The sequence below is a fragment of the Micromys minutus genome, assembly GCF_963924665.1.
Source record: "Micromys minutus genome assembly, chromosome: 24".
In the NCBI taxonomy this organism is placed as follows: domain Eukaryota; kingdom Metazoa; phylum Chordata; class Mammalia; order Rodentia; family Muridae; genus Micromys; species Micromys minutus.
Window position 1 is genome coordinate 2,608,644 of NC_137959.1, and position 23,751 is coordinate 2,632,394.

Below are 23,751 nucleotides of genomic sequence, written 5' to 3' on the forward strand. Positions count from 1 at the left end.
GGATAACTTTTTGTACACGTTATTCTGTGCCTGTAATATGGTTCCGGTTGAGGTGTAGAGCTTTGGGGAAGTTTATACTTTCCTAAGGGTTCCCATTGATGACTGTTTGTGTCACACACTGCAGGAGGTGTGTGAAATATCGCATGCCTGGGATAAAGCTCATAGTGAATGAAAAAGAAAATACAGTCCCTGATTATTTTATCAAATAGTCTTATTTTAATGGTGTTTGCTATCATAGAATTTGAAGTGTTTTTTTTTTTTTCTTAAAGTATAGTGATTTTATAGGAAAAGTTCGACAGTCCGGGGTGTCCATTCCGCATCAACCCACACACTGAATTCACTAAACCATTCTTCCAAAAATAAACGAGTGGGCTGGCATTGTGTTTTAAACATCAAGATAATTTTGGTTAATTATATAAATCTAAAAGCCATGGGCAAGGCAGCAATTCCATCTCGGTCGATGGTGATCAGGGCGATTGTGCAGCAGCTTTGCTGAAAGCTGCATATATCAGGCTAATAACCTGAGTGCATTGTGCTCAAAAGGACAGTGGCTGGCAGCACATCAGATAGGAGGCCTCCCCGGGGCTTTCATCAGGGGCTTGGGAATGCTTGCAAAAGAGGGTACAAAGTTAGAAACAGTAGTAACTGCTCTGATCAGAATTCAAAAACAAGAGAAGACAAAAACAAACGGCTGTCATGCCTCGCTGATAATTCTCTGTTACCTAACAGAACGGCAGGGCAGGCAGGCCTGTAGTTACTCCTTATCTCCAGTTTTAAAGTGAGAACTGTATTATGTGGGGCTTTCATTTGAAACACTGGAAATTAGTATTCTAACACCAAGGGACAGGAAATAGAGGCCCAGAATAAGAATGTGGTCCATCAGCAGAGTCAGAGACGATGCTGACTTCCCCTCAGGAAGAATGAAGACGCCTTTTGCACATGATTTGAAGGCATAACAGGCAGAATTATGTTTTGACATCTTTGCTGTTACTGAGTTTAATTGGTCGATAAAACAAGAGATCGAGTTTATTAAAATGCTGCTTGGATTGCGTGTAGATTTAGTTAACCCTACATTCCCTCTCATGTGTAGACCTGCTTCTGTTACAGTGAGATCCCTTCAGAGTTGACATTGCACGATTTTGCTTATCCTGGTTTTTCTGATCTGTGGTTGGCTCTTAGCTTTGCTCAGGAAAGATGGGCATATCACTGAGATTGACTGGGCTGTGAGAGAATGAGTAAGTTCAGGTACTTTTGCATAATGGAATACCTACTTTTAGCAAAGTTTGTTTTTGATGATGGCAGGTTTCTTGTGTAATTTTGGGTGCCCTGCATTTGGGCCTGCCCTGCTGCTGGTGGTCACTCGTGCTTTCCCAGGTTCTCTGCTTAGCCGGGGGCACTTCTGGGTAATGAGCTACTTGCAAATTAAACAGTGCATAAGATCTTCTCCTTTTCAAATATACCATCAAATTTTCATTAAATAAAAGGACTATTGAATAAAAATCTATTTAAAATGTAGGTACTCTGCTGTGCTGTGTACATTAAATAGAGCCCTGAGAGAAATTTCCACAAGAAGTATTAGCATTTGAAGAAAACATAGACCTGAGCAGGGGAGGGGCGTCCTTTCCCCAGCACCTGGGAGGATGGCGGGGTGTTTGTGGTGTGAGCTATGGAGAGCTTGTTTCCTTACATCAGATGATATTCTAGCTTTCGGGATTACCAAGTGCTCTAAGGTGCTGTATTCAAAAGAAATTCTATCTAAGCCCTGGCTGGCCTTCAGTTACCTCTTCAGTGTGCTATAATCTAGAAAAGTTCTGCAGAAGAATTCTCAAAGCTCTTTCATTCACACCAGGAGACAGAGGCTCCACACACACACATTTTTTTAGGCATCCAGAAACAAGGCAGAGAATTGGTGACCAAGACCCACAAAGCCTAGCTTGCAGCCCACCCCCCCCCCCCCCGCTAGTGCTGCCTTGCCACAAGGAGGAGCTGTATTTTCCTGAGTCTGAGTTGCTCATCTATCAGATAGAAACAGTTGTTACAGGAAGAGGGGCGGTTCCCAGGACCAGATTATATAACACATTAGAGCCCTAAGGCCCTCAACATTGATAAGATCCATTCATGTGGGTATCCTTCCTGTCTCCACAGAGGTCAGAGGTCAGTGTGGCCTGGGTTTTCAGTGCAACAGTCCAGTGAGGGTATTGCTCATTAATGTAAGAGAGTTACAGAACCTTTCCCTTTCCCACAGGTAAGAAGGCCTTATATTGAAAATCCCCAATCAGTAGCCTGCATGCATGTATCTGACTTAAGAAAGAAAAGTGGGGTTGGAGATACGGCTCAAGAACGTTCGCTCCCTTTAGAGGACTTGACCTTGGCTCTCAGCACCTGCATAGCAGCCCACAGCCAACTGTTACTCCAGCGCATCCAGAAACCTGTTCTAGCGTCTAAAGACACCTCCATATATGTGGATTCACATGGACACACACACACAGAACTGTTAAGAGAAAAAGAGAAAGAACAGGGAGGGAGGAAAGAAGGACTCCTGTGGACTAGAGTGAAGTCAGTGGGTATTACTGAACGCCGAGTGCTCACTCACACCAGACTCTACCCTACTTACAGCTGAGTGGCTGATCCTTTCTCCTGGGGTTCACTCACTGAGCCATGCGTACCAGCAGCACATGTGTTGAGTGTTAATATTAATTTATTGCAGCCCTAAAGATTAGAAAGCCAGCCCTTTACTCTCAGGAACTGATAGATATGTAGGGTTGTATGCGTGCTCAGGAGTTAATGGTAGAGGTGTGTCTAGCCTGCCCTTGACGTGATTCATGAATAGACCATCCCCCCCTGCTCTGTCATTTCTCAGTTCACTTGCTTCTTACGCTGGAGGATGTCCAGCAGAAAGCCAGGAAGTGTTTCTTCGAGTGCTGGTGATAGGATAGGAAACCCTTGGAAACAGTGCAGAGGTCGCTCACGTGAGGGGAGCTAGGCTGGAAGCAGTCTCCACTCAGTAACTCCTCTCTTATGGAAGTTAATATTCCTTTAAATTTCTTTGATTTTTAAAAATAACTTCATGGGTTCGGGTATATTTTTAAGTTGCAGGGATCTGTGAGTGTAAGCACGCCATGTGCCATGTGGAGGTCAGAGGACAACCTGGGGTCAGTCCTCACCGTCTACCTTGTTTGAGACAGTCTCTTGGAGTCAGGGCAGTGCCAGGGTACCTGCTCCACAAGCTTCCAGGGGTTTGCTTGTATCTGCATCCCACGGTGCAGATGTGCACACTAGGATCACAGACGTGCACACTGAGGTTACAGACCTGCACTTGCTACCGTTCTAGGCTTTACATGGTGTATGGGATTTGAACTCAGGTCCCATGCATGCCCAGCTAACGGTTTATCAACTGAGCTGTCTCCCTCAGCATTGCTCATGTCAAATAATGATTTTCCAGAAACTGATGGAATCCATTATAAACTAATGAACTAAGTTATTGTGTAAGCAGAACTCATAAATTAAACAAGAATTGAATTTTAGAGCACTAGTTTTTATTGTAAAAATTGCAGAAAATGTGAAGCTTTTCCTAGGAGATCCTGAAAGTGGACAGAGAAATTAGATGTGCCTTTTGCCCTTAGAATTAAAAAAGATGGGGAGGGGGCTGGGCTGGGACGTAGCTATTCCTCTCCAGTGCCCCAGGCACCCCTATGGCAGCTCAGTGGGGAATCTGCAGAGAGCCTGTGGTGGCAGCCTGCATTTCTGTTACTGTGGGCCCTTAGAAAATAGGCTTTGCCACTGCAGGGGAATGCTGTAAACCCTGAGGGTTTTAAACCAGTGTCCCATTGGAAAGCTCATGCTGTGGTTGCTGCAGAGGTGAGGCTGACAACTGTGCAGAGCGGATGACCTGTCACTTCAGTTCTGATCTAACAGCCAGTGTTGCCTTATGCAGCCATTCTCCCGAGAGACACTGCTGGTTTTGTTTTACTTTATGACTTCCTTCCTAAAGATGCTGCTTCCTGCCCTTAGGATTAGTTGTTTTACATGAAAGTGTTATATACTTGGATTTAGACTGCACAGGTTCTATAAAATGGCATTTCCTTGTGGCTTATGGTATTTTTCCTCCTCCATCTTATTCCCATTCTAATGTCATCTCTCACTTCATCACTATGTCCTTCCCACATTCCCAGCACAGCTCTGCCTCCTTCCGGGGCTCCTCAGTCCTGCTCTTCGGGGCAGGATTGTGTCAGGTGCCTGCCTTTTCCTCCTTATGTCACTTCCTGTGGCCTCAGGGTTGTGTCCGGTGCCCGCCTCTTCCTCCTTACGTCACTTCCTGTGGCCTTTTTTGTCTCCTCCCGTGGTTCTGGCTGTTGGTTCTTCTTGCCTGTGTTTGTCACAACACTTATTTTAGAGTGCCCTTGACAAATCAGTCATAGGCAGTACCGGTGGTCTCCTTGGCTAGTGGGCAGGTGCCAGTGTGCAAACACGGATTCAATGTTTCATTTTTTTCTGCTTGTTACATCTTTCTAGTAGAGCCCTGGTCCTCCAGATTTAGGTTCCATGAGCGTTTGCTGAAGGCATGACCTGTTCAGCTTTCCTGCTTTTAGCTATACAGCCTGTACTCCTAAAGTGTAGGACATATTAAGCTTGACTGTGGTATTTATCCTGATCAGATTTTCTTTTAATTATCCTAATGCATAAATTGGCTTTATTTTAATTATTATTTAAGCTTACCACGTAGTAAACAGATAATCAAAAGAAATATTAAGGAAAAAATAATGAAAGCCTTCTGGTGTTATCAATCTCAGGTTATCAAGCCCTTCAAATAAGTCAGTTCCTTATGTTTTAGTTCTATCACATTATCCTGCATTTTCCAGCACACGCAAATACTTTGTGTTATTACTAAACCCATGTGTTCTGGGTTTAGCTGTGTTTGGGTATCTTTATGAGTTCTTTGGCATAACTAGGTATTGCCTACCGCATTCAGGGTATCCTGCCATACCCTTATGGAAGATGGACAGGTTGTTCTTGAATGTTTTCTAGAATGAATTGAACGCTTCGATACATGTTAAAAATAAAAATTCAGAGAAGTTGATATTGAGCCAGATATTCATATAAAGTGAGAGAGATAAAGTCAGAGCAAAAATCGAACCTTCAGATGACCAGGTACAGGGGGGCACTGCTCAGATAACATTGGTGCTTTTGTAACTTTTGAAAATATATAATGAGAATCTAAATTCCTGGCAATTGAATTTTCTTGATTTTGACTAATGTCTGAAATTCTGCAGATACACACGGACTACTTGTTCTGGTTTTGTTGTATGTACGCTGTATCATTGCGCTAGTGACACAGACCTGTAGTATGTTCTCAGTGGTGTTCCAATGAGTGAAGCCTTTCTTATAGTCAGCTGCAGCCCAGTGTGTGCACGGAAGTACACGTGTGAGCTTTGGGGGACTGGAGGGTGTTTTCTCATCTCTCAGCACTTCCCTCAGCCCCCTGAAAAGAGGCAGCTAGGCCCCCACTCCACCTCTTCTTTGGTGGCAGCTGTGACTAGAACAAGGGGACATAAGAAAAACAGAGGAGAGCTTGAGGTTGAAAAGCTGGAAGTCAAGAGACACTGATATATCAGGAAAATGAAGGCCATGAGAGATGCAGGGTGAAGCTCTCAGACTGCAGCAGATGCCCAACCCCCTCTGGCCCGAGTCACACACAGCCCGGGAGTTTTCTTTCTGTCTGATGCTTGTTCCAGATAAACATGATCGCTTTCTCAAACAAACTAACACTCGTGACAGCACGAAGGGCCTAGGGAGATGGCTTAGTGGTGCAGTGCTTAGGGAGTCAGCATGAGAACCTAGATGTGAGTCCACCAATGTAAAAGTGTCTATAACCAAGGACTGAGAGTTTTCACACACCAGTGTAAGACAGGCAAATCCAACCAGTGCAGTTTCAATGAAAAGCTTTACCGTCCTGTCTCTAAAGATTAGGGACCCAAATGAGAACGACACCCAGCTTTACCATGTGACTTCCACACTTGCACAAAGAAGCAAGCACACTTGCACATACATATGTGCACATACATACCCAACACACACACAGCACATATACCATTTGCTTAGAGTAGCATGTGTCAGAGGAGGAGCTCCGGTACTTGCTAGCATGCAGTAAGCATTAGGTTAGATCTCAGCACCTCATAAAGCAGTTGTGGTAGCTCACATCTGTAACCTCAGCACTAAGGATGTAAAGGCAGAAATATAAGAAACTCAAGGTCATCTTTGACTACTGATAGCAAGTTTAGAGTTAGCCTGGGACATATAAGAACCTGTCTTGAAAATTAACATGCTAGAGAAATCAATATACTTATTAATCTGTTCCTTTTATCTTTATATGAGCTTGCAAAAGAAATCGTTTTCCCACCAGGGAGTGATGCATATTGTAAAACAGGATTATTTTTCCTTCTTCGGATGATAAGGCGGGTGACTGTGGCTAGCCTGCCCCACCCTTGTTCTTCCTCCGCCATCTGGGTATTTTTCTGCTGTATTTGACATTCCTCTTCATATTGCTCAGAGCTTGCTTCCCAGTTACTCCTTCCAGGTAACTGTGTTTATAAACTGAAAAACTTCAGAACAAGCAATTTTTATTTCTCAAGGGAAACAAGATTCCATTAACTGATAGTAGTTAGCAAAAGTGTACTTCAAAAAATGAGGGTGCATTATACTTTAAAATTTCTTCAGATAGTTGGTGAAAACTGGGTATTTTTTCTCTCCCATGAGAATGCAGGGAACATTGGTTAAAGGCTAGCCTTATCTGGTGTGATGAGGGTTATATTTTCCTGCACTGAACAGATTGAAAGCCATCTAAAGTGACTGCTTTGTGGGATTGGGTATAGGAAGGCAGAAAACGCTTCATTTCAGCAAGTTAAAGCCCTCCTTCCGCATCAAAGACACTTGGTGTCCTCTGCGTTGATAGGTGAGTTTGTCACCACACACTCCTTCCTTCAAAGATGCATTTTATTATTGATTTCTGTGCATGTTAGTGTTTTGACATCTGGAACTTAAGGAAGCTGAGCTGCCACACTGGACCTGGAATTCAAACCCAGGTCCTTGCACAAGCAAGACACACTTTCTGATTGACCTATGAACTTTAAAACTTGAGACCTGGCTTTGCATAATATTTTATTTTTGAATGGCTAGCCATGAATTTTTAGTCTCCTGCTTTTTTCTTCCCTAAGCCTGGCTTAAATTTTTTTAAGCTAGTACAATCATTTTATTCAACAATTAGTGAGAATATAAGACATTTAATTAAGGTTAGAACTACAAGAGAATTAGATATTAGGGACACGTTATAAACTTATGATCTGAAAGGAAGTTCGTGTATGGAAAGCCTAGTTTGTTAGTCACCCATAATGGTCATCTCAAAGCATCTTCATGTGTTGATTAGCACAGAAATCTGTCCTCTTTCATGAGACCTCTCTAACAGGTCATCTAAATCCTACCTTCTAATGTCATTAGAAATAGAACTTAGGTACAAAGGTCACATAACTTCAGTGAGATCACACAGTCAATGATCAGCATCGTCAGGATCATAAATCTCTGGATCCTCACCCCCCACCAAGTAGTGTTGGTAAATGATGCTCCATCGAACTCCCGTAGTCTTAGAGAGCTGGTAAATTGCTATGTACAAGTTGAATTTGCAAAGAATGTTGCCTTTACAAGAACAGCAGGGTCTCATTACCCCAGGCTGAAATGTGGTATGTGGCTGAGGCTAGCCGTGAACTGCCTCTCATGGTCCCTCCTCCCCAACCTCGCAGACATGAAAGGCATGTTCCTGATAGTTATGGCTCCCTCAATAGCTGAACGACATGCTTTTAAAGATGGGGCTTACTGGTGCTCTGCTTTCTGCAAAGCTTTATTCTGCTTAGCCTTATGTTATTTTTCCTTACAGAAAACAAATTTCCAAAAATGCATCACCAACTCGTTAGCATGGAACTCACCTACTCCACAAATCAAGAACTCACTCTAAGGTTTTCTTTTTCTTCTGACAGTATTTGAACTCAAATTTCAATGGTTTCAAGGCTACAATATAAAAGGGGTGTGTCTCTTACTCTTTTCATTGCTGAGAAAATTTTCATGGCAAAAGCCAATTCAACAGGAAAGGGTTGAGCTCAGCTCACAGTCTGGGGGGACAGTCCATGGTAGCAGAGAAGGCATGACAGCAGGGAGAAAGGAAGCTCATCAAATGGCATCTGCAGTCAGGAAGGAGAGGTGGATGTGTTGGCCTCACTTACTCCTTTGTATTCAGTTCAGTTCCCCAGCCTGTGGGAAGGTGTCACCCACTTTAAGGATGAGCTTCCTTGGAAATTTCCCTTTTAAAATATTTCCTTAATGGAGGGCTGAAAAGATAGCTTGGTCGGTAAGAGCTCCTTCCCTGCAGGCATGAGGACCTAAGCTTGAATCTTTAACAGCCATATTATTTTTAAAAATGGTCATGGCTGCATACTCCAGAAACCTCAGCACTGTGGGAAGGAGACAGACAGATTCTGGGAGCTCCTGGCTAATCCAGCCAAAGTAATGTAACTCATCTCGCATTTGCTGAGAGACCCTGTCTACAGAGAATGAAGCAAAGAACAGAGGAGAAACCTGACTTTTTACTCTGTTTTTAACTGTGTGGGCCCATCATGTGCATGCAACACACACACACACACACACTCATGAACACACTCACACATACACACATGCACACTCATGCACATACTCACACACATACACACATGCACACACACTCACATACACACACACTCATGCACATACACACTCATACACACATGCACACACACTCATGTACACACACACTCATGCACACAGTCACACACATACACACTCATGCACACATACATATCACTGTTTCATCTTGGAATCTACAAACATATTTCATTCCCCCTTAGAGAACCTTGATTCCTCCAAAGGTAAATGTCAGCCATGGTGTAGGTCATCCTGTAGTGAAGAGCCCCACTTACTTCTTGCCAAGAGTGGCCTTTGTACCTTTCTGTTGACTTGCTGATGGTGACTATTCTTGCCACAGTCGACACTGGCGGGAAGAGCCTGCTGGAGGTGTTTAGACTTGGGCATCATTTGTGAAGCTTTATGTCCTGGTTTTTGTGTCAGCTTTACAATGCAGATAAAAAGCATATGTAATTTTCATGCAGATGACTTCATTGGAAATTGAAGAGCTTACGTGAAACTTTGTATGCCTGTGAGGACCATGGCCATGATGCTTTGAGAGGAGGGTATTTTCTGTGTGGCAGTGATTTATGTTTTATTGTCTCCTAATGTCCTCTCTGGATATTTGCTATACTCGTATTACAAAAAAAAAAAAAAAAAAAAAAAAAAAAACAGAATTTGACTTTTGTGAGCTGCAATTTCAGCTTCGTTTTATGAGACGGTTTTGATCTATAGGTTATTGGACAAATAGGTTCCAAAACTAAAAGTACATGAAAATATTTATGGTCATGTTGTAACTAATTATTTGGTATCATGTGTGTGTGTGTATGTGTGCCTGTGTTTTTGAGTGTCTATGTAAATGTGAGTGTAAGTGTGTATGTATGAGTGTGTGTTTGTGTGTGTGTATGTGAGTGTGAGTGTGTGTATATGTGTGTGTATGTGCATATGAGTGTGTATGTGTGTTTGTTCTAGAGAGTAGTACAGAAAAGATGATTCAGTTCCTTTTTTATTAGAAGTTTGCCACTCACAAATGACATTCATGCTGTTGAGCCACTAAAGACACAGAGACTGTAGCTATCTAACCACCCGAACATGGTAATGAGGCTTAGACTGGAGCCGAGTGGGTAGACAGGAAACAGACATCTCAGCCCTGTTCATCCTCGAACACAGCAGGAGAGGAAAGTGGTTAGACCTGCATCGCACAGGAGAAACCCCTGGCTCTATGTTATTCTACTATCACTGATTAACTCTTCTACTAACCTCTAGCCCTATATAGCCTTTGAATAAAAACTCTCCTGACTGTGGTCTTTCATTCATATTTTTTGGTTCCTCTACTAAATGGTAAAAGAGACCCAGCGTAGAAGAACTGCCCGCCCTTCAGAAACACCAGTAACGGAGAGCCAGTCAGTTTACCGTTCTTGCAGAGCCCCAGTATGGACGACAAATTCCACCTGGACAGAGGTGTGCCTACACTGAACATGCTTCCCCTCGCCTGTGCCTGGGACTGTTTGAGATGAAATAAACTAAGATGTTCATGACATGCATAGTAAGACAGTTGGGTTCATGAAGTGCTGCACATATTGTGTCATTGTGTGTGAGTGTTGGGGGGACTCATGAGTAACTCAAGTATTGTGACTTCCTGAGCAAGATCCCTCCATTTGATTCCAAGTTTTACTTAGAATTACTTGATGTCTCTGGATTATTTTCCCTTAGTAGTTGTGTGAGAGCATATGGTGATATTAATTGTATCTGTTGTATTTTCAGATTTCCACATGCTTTACATTATAAACCTAGCTTTTTCTTCTTAAAAGGAAGTTAAGTTTCCCATAAACCCATCTTCAATCTTGAGGCTTATATTTTAAAAACATGCAAGCAAAACTCTTTAGCTTAGTTTTAGGCTTCGTCAAATTATTTCCTTCTGCTCCATGAATACTGTGCAGAGCTTTGAAGTCAGGAACCTATCTTCTACCTGTAATTTCTTGCTTGTATTTATTAGAAAAGTTAACCAACCGGAACATGCTTTAAGGTCATAACCCCACCGTAGGGAACTGCCCCTGAGCTTTCCTTGTAAGGTGACTGTGGTTACCTCAGTTAGCAAGTTGATTTTCTGCCTAGAGGAAGAAGACTGCTTAAACATGTGACTCAAGTTCACTGACCCCCACCCCACCTCAAGTTGCCTGTGCCTTATTTTGCCGGTGCTTTCTCTGAATGCATTCCATTTTAAGGTAAATTTTCCAACTAAGTCCAAAGACAGTCCACCTTTCTAAGTCTCTGATGAGTTATGTGTCTTCAAATAGTATCTGTTCTTTACAACACTTCCCCCAAAATGCCCACCACACTCAGAGAGTTTCTGCTACATGTTTTGGTAACATTTCTTTTTCTCCCTTCTGCTCCTTGCCTGCATGGGCTGTCTTTCCTGTCAGGTGCCTTTCTGTTCTTGTTGGGCATAATGGTGCGTGTTTTGCTGAGTGTGGTGAACCTGTGCAGCTCACTTCTACCACCCCAGGTCCTGCCCTTGGAGCTTTACCTGCCTCTGCGGGCAGCCCCACTCCAGCCTGTACCAGCCTCCCAGCCCTGTGCTGGGTCACTGTGGAGCCTCAGGGCTGTGGCTGGCCTAAACCTCGTCCTGGCTCCCCACCCTGAGCATGTCTGTGATCACTGGCTCTTGCCTGTTGCCTGCTATTGAGCGTGTCCTCCTATCTGCTCCCCCTGTCCTCATACTTCTCACTGGGCTATCCCAGCCCTAGGCTCCTGTCCAGGGGTCTTTGTTAATGCTTCTTGCATGTGTTCCTGTGCTGTGTTATTCTCAGAACACAGTCCAACACCTCCATTCTTTCCTTTGTGCCTCTTTGAAACCTATGTTACCATTTTGGGTCCATTTTTTTTTAATCCAAGATGCTATCCTGATGCCTGTATTATGCTAATATCTCTAAAAAAAGAAATCAATGCTGTATGTAGGAAATAAATTTGTAGCCATATTTTGTAGCCCATGATAAATTTTCCATAGATCTATTCCTATGTGAAGTTCTTGTATTTGAATGCACTTTATCTTAATCTCTCCCTTAAAGGATAAATATTAGAAAAAATATATTACTGTAGACATCCCAGTTTTCACTGCAGATGTTCATAGCACATTTAGTATAGAACATGGACACTCTCCTTGAAATCGAGTAAGAATAGCTAGCTGCCCTGATGTTGTGGCATTGAAATTGAACCCTGGGGTTTCCAGAAGTTTCTACCACCCCTCCTTTATCAGCAATCTTTTATCAACATTGAGGTAAATGGAGTTATGACCTCTAGTTTTTTATTTATCTGTTTATTTGTTTATTTGCTGAGATAGAGCCGAGGACTTGGAGTATACAGGGCACGTGCTCTGCTGTGGAGATGCGCCCCCTTGGGCCTTTCCACAAGATGGACCAGGGAAGGCCAGGCTTGCTGGTATCTTTGGAGGTGTTTTCCATGACTTTTGATGACTGGCCTCATCATCTTGGGGACAGAAAACATTTTTGAAGCAAGAGAGGTCTAAGCTCTCCATAGCCTCTCCTTGAACTTCCTCAGTGACATTTGTCACTCATTGCCAGCACATAGAAATCTTCTCCTCATTTTGCAAATCCTTTTGGGTGCTTACTTCGGAGCACTGTGTCAGGAGGGCTTTGATCTCTAAGCCCTTGCCTTCTCTCAGAGGCCCTTCTCATCTTCCCTCAGAGCAGGGCCAAGGGCAAAGGCCTAAAATTGGGAGGAATCTTTAATTGCTTTCTTAAAAATTAGACAAAAGGCAAACTATTTCAGTGAGGGTGACCACTTTTCATTTTTAAACATGAATTTTAATTCGCTAATGTAAAGCATCATCCATATACACCTATTTGTTGGTGTTGGGGGAAGACCGCCATACCTTACTAAAAGTAAGGCAAAACTACAGCGTTGTCTTAAAGGTTCCAATGGTATTTTCACACCTTTGCATGCACACCAGTACACACACACACACACACACACACACACACACACACACACACGTACACATGCATGCATGTACATCGTAGTTAAGCAGTAAAGTGTGTATTTTGATCCCGACTCAACCCGCTTAGGAACATTTTTTCCTTATTCCCTATGATTCCTACCTCACTTAAGAAATGGACGTTTCACTGAGTGCTCTGAATGTAGAACATTTATTCTGGTGTTTCTTGCTCGGAGGAAAGACTATTTTAAACAGGCTTGATGTAGGTCTGTAAGAATGAGGAAAGTCACATGAAAACAGTACAATACTTACTGTATATGCAGGTTGAGCACCCTTAATTCAAAAGAAATCCTAAATCTGCAATGCTCCCAGCCTGAAACATTCTGAGTGCCAACACATGCCTCAAGAGGAAAATTTCACAACATTCAGCTTTGCTCTGTGCACAAACTTATTTAAAACACATAAAATTACAGTCAGACTATCTGTTTAAGGAACACATGAAACATAGATGAATGTCATGTTTAGACCTGAATCCCAATTCTAAGGTACCTCATTATGCAAATGTTTCCAAAATTTAAAAATTCAAAAATTCAAAAAAAAAAAAAGATTCCAAATTCTAACCTTTTTAGGTTGCTTCAGATAAGAACTATTTAACCTGTGTTGATTGCTTTACCTCCCAGTGGGGTTTGCCTGCATCCATTCTCACCTAGTTCCCAGAGTTAGAGAAAAGTTTTAGGTACCAGCGTCTTGCTAGACATTGTTAGCTGATGCCTGTCTCTGGCCCAGACGGTGCCTGGTGTGCTTAGGAACTGCAGGGGATAAATGAGGAAAGGGGGCAGCGCCTTCGGACTGCTCACTGCCAGAAGGAGGCTTGGAGTGCTTGGCTGGCAAGAGAAATGAGGTAGGAGTAGAGGTCCAAGTGAGCTCTAGCTAGGAAAAGGCCAACCCTGTCGCTCTCTTCCTGACACACCAACTACTAGGAACTGGCTATGTGGTTCCTTTAATTTCTATTAAACATATGCTTATAAAACTCTAAAATATGTTCTAGACAATACTAGTATTCCCACACCTATGGTAATATGGTAGGGGTTTTTGTTGTTGTTGTTTGCTTGGTTTGGTTTTGGTTGTTTTCATCCCTCAAAGGGGATGAAAGATGAAAAGAGGCAGACGTAAGCGATGTTTTTCTCTGTTTTTCTTAAAAATACTGGATGAGTGAACAATGCCTACAAAAGATGTAGTTAAGGAAATGAGCACATGTTTTATATAGGCAGGGTGCTGTCCACAGAGGACAGTACGGCCCCAGTGTCTGCATATCAATTAGATGCCACGTGAGCAGAAAGTTCTAGAAGCCAAAGAATGTCCTTTATGAAACCTTGGGCTCCAAATATTTTTGGAAAGAAGAAATCAAAGAAACAGTTCCTAACTTCAAATCCCGGGGAAAACAAAGACACAGAAAATATTCAGGATGTGTTTACAGTTTCGTCAGTGCCAAGTAAGGAAATGAACACACTGTTTGATTTATTAAAATCATTTTAAGCTACTATTTTCATTTAAAAACAGAAACATGAAATCCATTGTAAAAAATAACAACTCACATAAAAGTAATAATAACGTCATAAGAAACTTCAAAAGAAGCCAAAATTGATGGCGAACTTTGTTAAAAGAGAAACTCAGGCCCCTCTCCTGAGAGGGAAGCAGCTCTTTGGGATTGTGCCTGCAGTGCCCGTCACTCACACACAAGCATCAGGGATGTTTTTCTGGCAGATCATGGTTGTGTTGCTAATACCAGGAGTCAGAAGTACCTTCAGCTGAATCACAGGACTTCTGGACTTCATGAGTTGAGAACAATAGGGAAGGACCCACTTCACACTCAGCTCAAGAAAGAAAAAGCAGCTTCTTTGGGAAGTTAAGAATGTGTGCAAGTGGCCACTGAAGAAGCATTTCCTCACTCCTGGGCTGGGTTCGAATCATGGCTGTACATCTCCTTGCAGGCTGACTCTTGAACTGGAGTCTTTACTAGAAAAGGTGTGTGCTATACTATCCTTGATTCGCTGTAGTGGATCGTCACATTGTGCTGCACATACACATAAGAAGCGTTGTCGATGTCTGCCGTGTCAGCCATAGCTGCTTCCCGGTGGACAGCCTACTGTATTGTCTGTCCTCCTGGTAGCTTTGGCTTGTTTGAGCCACCTACTTACCATCTACTAACTCATCGCTTACATTGCAAAATACTATCTTCCCTTCTTCCTGTCTTCCCCCTCAACCCTCCCTAACTCCCTTCTTCCCTCTTTCCCTTCTTCCCTCTTTTCCTTCTCTCTCTTCTTTCTTTTCCTTTTCTTCTCCATTTCTCTGAGCTTTGAGACTGGATGTCATTAGCTCAGGCTATACAGACTTTCTATGTAGCTGAGGATGTCTTTGAACTCATGGTCCTCCTCATTTCTAACTCTGATTTCTCTTCTTTGGAATTTACCCTTGAATTCCTTTCCCTATTTAATCAGAAATGTTAGGTTGTTTTTTTTTTTTTTTTTTTCCTGAACACTTTTTTTTTCTCTTGACTCTTGAAGCTTCTTTTATATGTTGTGATGGCCAGTTTTAATTATCAGTTGAGTACAGCCTAGAGTCACCTGGGCAAACGACCTCTGAAAAATATCTCACCTTGAAAATGGGTGGCATAGCTTCATAGGCTGAGCCTTGGACTGAGAGCACAGCTAAGAACAAGCAGACATGCAGGAATCATTCGTCTGTCCTGGAGTATGAATGTCACGTGACTTGCTTCAGGTTCTTTCCGCCTTGACCTTCCAGCAGTGACTGTAACTTAGAACTGTGAGTCAGAGCAACCTTTGGTCTGCACTTAAGTTGCTTTCATCACACTCTTTGATCAGGGCACCAAGTGATGAGACCAAGATACCCTTAGTGTGCCTCCCTTGGGGAAGGCACTTCCATAACTGCGCTGGGAATGAAGCCCAGAGCTTGCTCTTTGTTGGTGAACTGTGCCTCCTCCTCTTGTCAGCTTGCCCTGGGGACATAAGTCTCAATTTGCCTTGTCTGGCGGTCTTTGGTCCTTTTAGTTCACTGGGGTTTTCTGCTGTAATTGCTTACAGTCTACATACTGCAGACTGTGCTCTGCCACTGCGCTTATACTGAAACATGGTACATTCTTACAGCACGGTCACCTCACTGTCTGACACATTTGTGGTCTAATCTGTGAGATGCCTGCGCAGATTTTATCTGCTTTGTCTTATATTGGAGGAACTCCGTGATTTGGACCATTCTCCAAGCTTCTTTCTTGAGTAAAGTTCACTGTTTTTGGATCCCAGTGTTTCGATTTTGGTTTTTGAGTTTGTGTGGAGTGTGCATGTGTGTTTGTTTTTGTCTGGACTTTCTGCTCCACCAATCTATCAATAACTATGTAACTATTGATGTCTAATTAGTCATCACTGTGTGCCAAATTTTATTTCCCAAAGCATTTATGTTTTTGAATTTTTCATTATCATGTAACCAGCTATAATTTGGTTCACACAATTTAGTTTTTACGTTGAGCCTTTGTTCTTCAATTATAACTTGTGGCTCAAGAGGAAGAATTGTCTTCCCAAATATTTATGACTTCCTTATCACCAAAGATAACTCAATAAAAGATAATATACTATAAAGCACTTGTAAATATTCTCCCTAAATAAAGGGAAAATGAGAATGAGCTGCATTGGAGAAAGATCTGAGTCCGTGTCCTCTCAACCCCCCACCTCCCCTTCCCCCTAAGTCCCTGTCCCCCTCAAACCCCCACCTCCCCTTCCCCCTAAGTCCCTGTCCCCCTCAACCCCCCACCTCCCCTTCCCCCTAAGTCCCCTTACTCCATCTTCTGTTGTTTGTTTTTGTTTTAATTTGTTTGCATTTGGGTAAGCATATTCTCTTTTACTCTCTCTAAAGCTAAATCAACCACATGAGAATTGAACCTATAACCTTGGCCTCATTAATTTACCTTCTGTAAAATCGCCCTCTGTAAATTTATGTTCTTGTGTAATGAGATTATGAGTGTGATTTTATTCATTCAGTAAACAATGCCAACCCAGGTCAGTGGCTAGGAAACACAGAGATCTGTAGATAAGGCTTTTTCCCTAGAGGGGTTAGTGTGAGTGCTTAGGTCATTAATGCAAGGACAGTGTAATGAATGCTGAGGCAGAAGTGTTCCCTTACTGCCAAGAAGCTAAGAGAAATGAGGTAGCCTGCTGCCAGGACAGGCCCTGTGCAAATGTGAGGGAGGGTCTTTAGAGGGTGGGAGGAAGAAGAACATGCCCAGTTCTGTGACTGGTCATCTAATCCCTCGCTGTTAGCATGCTTGAACAGAGATATACAGAGAGTCTTGAGGTCAGTCACAGAACTTCACTGACCTTCCACAGATTTCACTGATGGTGTCATGCAGCAGCGGTGACACAGTATCACTGAACATAGGAATACTACAGTGAGAAAAATGCCGGGGGGGGGGGGGGAGCTGCCAAAGGAGGAGAAGAGTGAACACAATTCTAAAGAAAAGCCTATTTGGTAACCACAAGTTCGATGGGTAAAAGGAGAAAGCAAACAATCCCCAGGTGCTCCTGTTTGCTTGTTTTGGTTTTTGCCATGGTTTTTTACCCAGAGTCTAAAAATATTAAATGGGAAGTTTCCAAAAAAATCCATAGGTTTCAAATTACACACTATTCAGAGTACCGCAAGGAAATTTCAGGTTGTTCTGCTCCACCCACGTGGGACATGGATGGTTCTTCTGTCCTGTGCTTTCATCCTATATGCTCCTTAGTCACGCGGTAGCGAGCACAGTTAGCAGATCTATATAGTGTATCACAGGGCTTATGGTCCGATAGACCGTATCTTACTTAGTGATAGCCCGAAGCAAAAGAGGCCATAAGAGGAGACATCACAGGGCAGACTGTCAAAGGATAGTGATGATGCTACAAGGCATGTGGGAAGCAGCATATATACATGAATATACATATATATTCACATGTATATACATTATATAATATATGCAATACATTATGCATATATACATTATATTTTAATCATAGATTATTACTATCCTCAGAAGATAAAATAGACAAAGGTACAGCATATGAGCCTAGATACTTCCAAGGTACTAGTATCCTTGTAGAAAACCCAAATGTAGAAAAGGAAGGCAAACAGGGTTTTGAACCTGGTGTGTTTAAGGAGTTCACGGGAAGTAGAAGTGGGGAGGTTAGGAAAAGCGGGGTAAGCGTGAGAGTTGAACAGACCAGACAGGGTGGAACTGGTTGTAGGGATTTAGACACTTGATAGGAGCTGTTTGAAGATGAGCTTTTGCGTGGGGCCCTTAGCAGATGGAAGGTAAAGGTAAATGTAAGATGATGGACAGCCAGAGGTCAAAATGTCAAGTTGACAAGGAAGATGGGAAAGAGCCCATGATGAGATGCACATGGTACCTAGGGGATGAGAAGGTTCAGGATGCTGGCAGAGAAGCCTCGACGTAGATAGTGGCAAGGCCGAGCTTCTGCTGCGGGACGATGTAAGTGGCCATGAGAGAAAGGGACATGATGCTGGCTTTGATGTTTGACTATAACAAACTAATAGCTGTGCTTTGCAGCCATGGCGGGCCTGCTTTATGCTGGACTCTAACATCTCAGTTAGGTCTTTTATCACATAGGTTCCCTTCTGGTGGCTACATACAAACATCATGTTACACAAAGGCAGCAGTGGGCTGTCAGAACTGATGTCATAATGGGTTTCATGGTGGCTCTAGTGAGGGTGTCACCAGATGATTCCGTATTATGGATTGGTTGGTATCAGGCCACTTTCTAAGGCTATAACAAAATAACAAATCACCAAGAAAGGACACGGTGAGGTTTTAGCCTGTACTGGAGAGGTGTCACTTTGTGTCCACGGCTTTGTCATTTTGGACCTGTGATGACACAGTACATCGTGTTAGATGGCATAATGGAGGAGGCTCATTCACTTTATGGTGGCCTGAAAGCAGAGAAATGGGAAGGAGCAAAATTGAGATTCCCCCATTCAAGGGCATCATGTGATTATCCAACTTACTTCCACTAGGCCCCGCCTCTTCATGCAACACCCTTACTCCCACTAGGCCCCACTTAAAGGTTTTGCGTCCAACAAGAGGGCCTCACAACCTTTGGGAAATGGTCAAGATCCCAAGTATGCAAGCAGCATGTTGTGTATCAGGTTCCATCCCTGCAAGGGAGACAGACCATTAAATCTACAAATGAATCTGGGTTCTATACCATGCTTGGGTTTACACCATGTCTGGAATGACACAGACAAGAACGGGAGTACAGGAGTCAGATGACAAAGAGCACCAGCATCCTTCATTCCATCTCCCCAGAGGCTCGGAGGAAAGAGCATGCTGGGATGTTTGAGAGCAGCAAGGGGCTCAGCGTTGCTCACGTAGAGAAAGAACTGGGAGAGAGGGAAAGGAATGAAGTACTTCTTCGGGCATGTGCTTGACTCCAAGTGTGTGGGGGCACCTTTAGAATGTTATCAAGGCAAATGGAACAGTCTTCTAGCTTGAGACAAGAGAAGAAAGAGGTGAACCACAAAGGTAAGCTAGGAAGCTTCTACAGAGTTCCACAGAGCATCTGGCAGCGTTGGGCTAGCCTGGTGCTTGAAGGAGTGATCTGAACCAGGGAGGGGCTTAGCAGAGCAGCACTTGCATGTGTTATGTGTGTGTGTGAACAAGAGAGCAAGGAAGACACTGGATGAATCCAGGTTTTCCCCCTGAACAGGTAGGAATCTCTAAGGGCTGCCGCCTTAGTGTGCAGGGCTATTTAAATACTACACTCCAGTGGCTCAAGCTACACACTTGATGCTTGAGTTGGAGAACTGTGAGTCCAAGATGAAAATCAGACTTCCTGACTAGGAGGCCCATGATGGAGAATGCGTCCCACACCCCTTTCCTAAGTTATGCTGAGTAGCTGGCAATCTGGCCTCTAAACACATACTGTAGTCTCTTCCTTATACATGTATAATCATGTATGATATGGTTTCCCTCTGTTGGTATCCACAGCCCAATCTCCCCTTCTGATAAAGATACCAGTCACTGAATTAAGGGCTCACTTAACTCCAATGTCTTTATCAAAAGTAATAAACATGAGCCAGGCATGGTAATGCACCTGTAATCCAAACACTCAGGAGGCAGCGTGAAGAAGATCTCTGTGAGTTTGAGGCCAGCCTGGTCTACAAAGTTGAGTCTAAGACAACCAGAGTTACCCAGAAAAACCTTGTCTTAAAAACAAGCAAACAAATTATACATATAATTTTTATTTATAAATATTATATATTTTATTATATATAACTTGTATATGTGTACATATGTACATATACAAATTGTGTGTGTGTGTGCGCGCGCGTGTGTGTGAAGCAGGTAGGGCTGGGGCTTGTTGTTAGACACCCTGGTGCAGATGCCAGTAAGACAGCTGGATACGTGTTGTGACATTCTGAAGGTGACTTTCTGGGATATCTAAGGGTAAAAAAACTAGATATGATCACACCGAGAGGAAGTATAGCCTTAGTGAAAAAGAGTTCCAAGCTAAGAAACCAGTAAAAGATCAAGACCCACAAAAATGTTGAATAAAATCTCACATATGGGCTCAGTGGACCAGCCCTTGTCTTGGACACGCAAAGCCAAATTCAATCTTCAACACCACAAAAGCAAACCAGAAGAAACCTGCATCTGCTTGTCATTGTGAGAAGGCAGTAACGTTTTAATGATGATTTTACATTATATTCTAAATATTTACTGCTGCGGCTTTTCTCTGAAGTGTCCTGTGAGTCAGCCTGAATGTGGGCTGAGTTCTCCCAGCCAGTGTGTTACAGAGTTGCTGGTGCCTACATGGAATGTTTTGAATGTCATAAAGAAGTCAGAGGGCACTAATAAAAGTAATAAAGGGTGCTTTTTTCAAGAGGAGAAACAGCTTTGGAGAACTCTGTTTCAGTCCTCAATTTATGACACTCTAGAAAGGCAGTCTTGCTACGGTGGACCAAGCCGTTCAGTGTCTCCATTGGCTGGTTTTGGTGAAAGGTTGTTCCAAGAGTGAAAACTGTTTTAAGACAAATCTATATTAACAAGATTTTACCAGGCTTTTGCAGATGTGATAAGCAGGGGAACATGACAATGACATGAGCTTCGTGGCCACTTAGTTTGTGTCCACTGAGGGTGGTTTTTTTTTCCGTGTCTCTGTTCCACACTGAGTCAGAAGCACGTGAGAGCTGATGCAGGTAGCATCCCTACCCAGCCTACTGAGCATGCCCAGAGCGTGCGCAGAGCACAACCTTCCTAGCCACCACACACTCTGCTTCCAACCTCCTTCATTATCATGCTTCATAGTTCAACTCAGCTGTCATATTTGAGTAAATGTTTTCCTGACTCCCACATCTCTGCCTGCCCTCCCCAGAAGGGAGGGTGGAGCCCACAATGCAACACCATCTTAGCCTGCACAGCAACACAATCTCTGACAATTTGTGTCCATAGTAGCTTTAGGGCAGAAACTAGGGTTTCATATTTATTTCTTCACTACCTTGCAGAGGACTTAATGGTATTCAGTAAAAGCATATGGTCCAGGAAGGAAAATGGCCGTCTCTGCCTACTCAGTGCACACCTACCTAAGCTGGTACTTAACTACTGCTCCACATTGGAATAAAAGGCATTCTGTTTGGAATGTAACACCAACAAACCCAATAATGTATAAAATATCTAGAGAAGATTCCCCTTAAACAGCTTTCAAACTGATTATTACATAAAGCCCCCCCCCCAAAACCCTGCTGTATATTCAACAAAATTCATTTTGTTTACTAATTTTAAAGGATACCATCAATATCAAAACCAAAAATGCCACATTTAGTATAGACTTTATGTATCTATCAAGATAAAAAAATTAATAGGCCAAAGTTTAGTTTGTATTTTATAAATTAAATAATTTTCTTCTATTTTTGAGATTAAAATTACATCATTTCCCCTTTCCTTTCCTCCCTCAAAATCTTCCTTTCTCTCCTTGCTTAAATTCATGGCTTCTCTGTTCATTAATTATTGCTACATACATATACGTATATACAAATATTACTAGATATAACCTGGCCCATCCTGTCCTATTCTTTTCATGCATGGTTTCAGGGATAACCATTGGGTATTGGAGAACCATTAGTGAGCTCTTCCCTGAACCAGCTCCTGCTCTCAGCATCCCTTAGTTACCTGTAGCTCCCTCCCTATGTGCGTTTGAGGCCCGACAATCTTTACCCCATTCACTTTGGCATGACTATTGCTGCTGCCCCTCTTCTACCTATGTTTGGGCACTCATGTTATTGAAATTCTATGGGTATAGCTTCTGAAATATTCTCAAAATAGGAATGTGTTCACATGTGATTCTTCTCCTCTCTCAGTCTTGAGAGTTGACTTGACTGTTCGCTGTTCTTTTCTTATGTGTTCATATGTGTATGCATGCCTATATGAGTGTAGGTAAGTGTGTGTGTGTGTGTGTTCATATGAGTGCTCGTTTATGTGGAGGGCACAGGTGGATGTCAGATGGCTTCCTCTATCACACATCTGAACTCCAGGCCTCACGAATGTTCAGCAAGTGCCTTACTCACTGAGCTGCCTCCCCAGCCTATATGCCTACCATGTGATGGTACCACTCCACTGGTTGACATGTCTTTACCTTCATTTGCCTGAGTGATTAAGCATGTGACCATTGCAAAGTGAAACTCAAGGGGCCAAGACTATCAAAGATTTGGAAAGCAACTTCCCAGGGGAGGAGATGTACTATTAGAGACATTATTGAAATCTTGATTTCTTTCCCCAGCTCTACTTTACGAAGTGTTTCTACTGGATCCTCAAGACCTTCCAAGATCTGCTTGGTGTGTGGAGATGAAGCTTCTGGCTGTCACTATGGAGTAGTGACCTGCGGCAGCTGTAAAGTCTTCTTCAAAAGAGCCGTGGAAGGTAAACGTTCGCGTGGGTGTCCCTATGAATTCCTCTTGGAGTGCCCTTCACTTGCACGGCCCACATTGCATTGCTACTGGGAAATTCTTGCAACATGTTTTTGATGTAATCTGTCAGTAATGAATAGTAATGATACCTTATCTTAAAAACTCCCAGAGGTCCCCTCCCCCCATGGAATAGCATTTACTGGGAGCCATTGAAGTCACAAGCAGAATCCATCCGTCTAAAACACTGCAGTTGTCTCTTGCTGTGGTTCAGTTTTCCATGAGACATGGAAAAAGAATTCCCGTGTCAGTGTGCATTCAGTTGGCATGTTCTAGAATAGCACTTCTCCATTAGACACACAGAATTCATCTGCTCTCTCTTCTCCATATTCCTCTGCAAATATATGCATCTGTGAGAATAAAAACGTTAATATAGGCATGTAGTCTCTGATTTAAATTATGCACTGTTCAGAATATTTCCTCAGCAACTACTCAGATTCTCGGTTCCACAACCCTATCCCCCGCCCTTCTCCCTTCCAAGTCCCTCTGAAGGTATTCATGTGAATACTATAAATGAAAAGTTTGGCTGGGTTGAACGAGTATGTGTGGGCTAGCCTTGGCTCCCATCCAGGTAAACAAGTCCTTCTCAAGTTGAAGCGGTTGCTTGTGCTTCCCTCTCCCTGGCAAGCAGAGAATTAACTTCAGACTAAGGCCAGATGGTTTTATTAATGTTGAAAACTGTCTGATTGTGGAACACTCTCACTCTTACTGGAAGAATTATTTTGTCATTGACATTTATGTCTCTAAGGAGCTCCGAGTGAAGACCCTGTAACGTTTAATTCTAGGGAGATGTGTGGCGAGGTGGATGGGTGCCTTGGGAACTTGAAAGAGCGGCACGTTTTGCCAGAGACCACAGCTGTAGTCTTAGCTCTGCAGTGTGAGGTTACTTCAGCCCTAGGTTGACTTTACATGGTTTGATTGATAATAATTATTCTACACAGTTCTGTGCTGGAACCCAGGGTCTTGTGCATGTAAGAAAGTGCTCTACATTGAGCCACACCCCGACCTGATTTATACCCTTAATTATCCAATCATCCCTGAACACAGCATAGAGTTAGGAATAGGCTTTGAGTCGTTCT

The 23,751-nt window shown here is 42.9% G+C and overlaps 1 protein-coding gene across 2 annotated transcripts in view; it reads left to right on the top strand.

Annotated features, from left to right (window-relative positions):
• The window catches only part of NR3C2 (nuclear receptor subfamily 3 group C member 2), a 317,849-nt gene that overhangs the window by 144,399 nt on the left and 149,699 nt on the right, over positions 1-23,751 (top strand). For both annotated transcript variants that reach the window (XM_080937373.1, XM_080937372.1), the window contains exon 3: positions 22,489-22,628. In XM_080937373.1, coding sequence (XP_080793499.1) covers positions 22,489-22,628 — 140 coding nt within the window. The remainder of the gene's footprint in view (positions 1-22,488; positions 22,629-23,751) is intronic.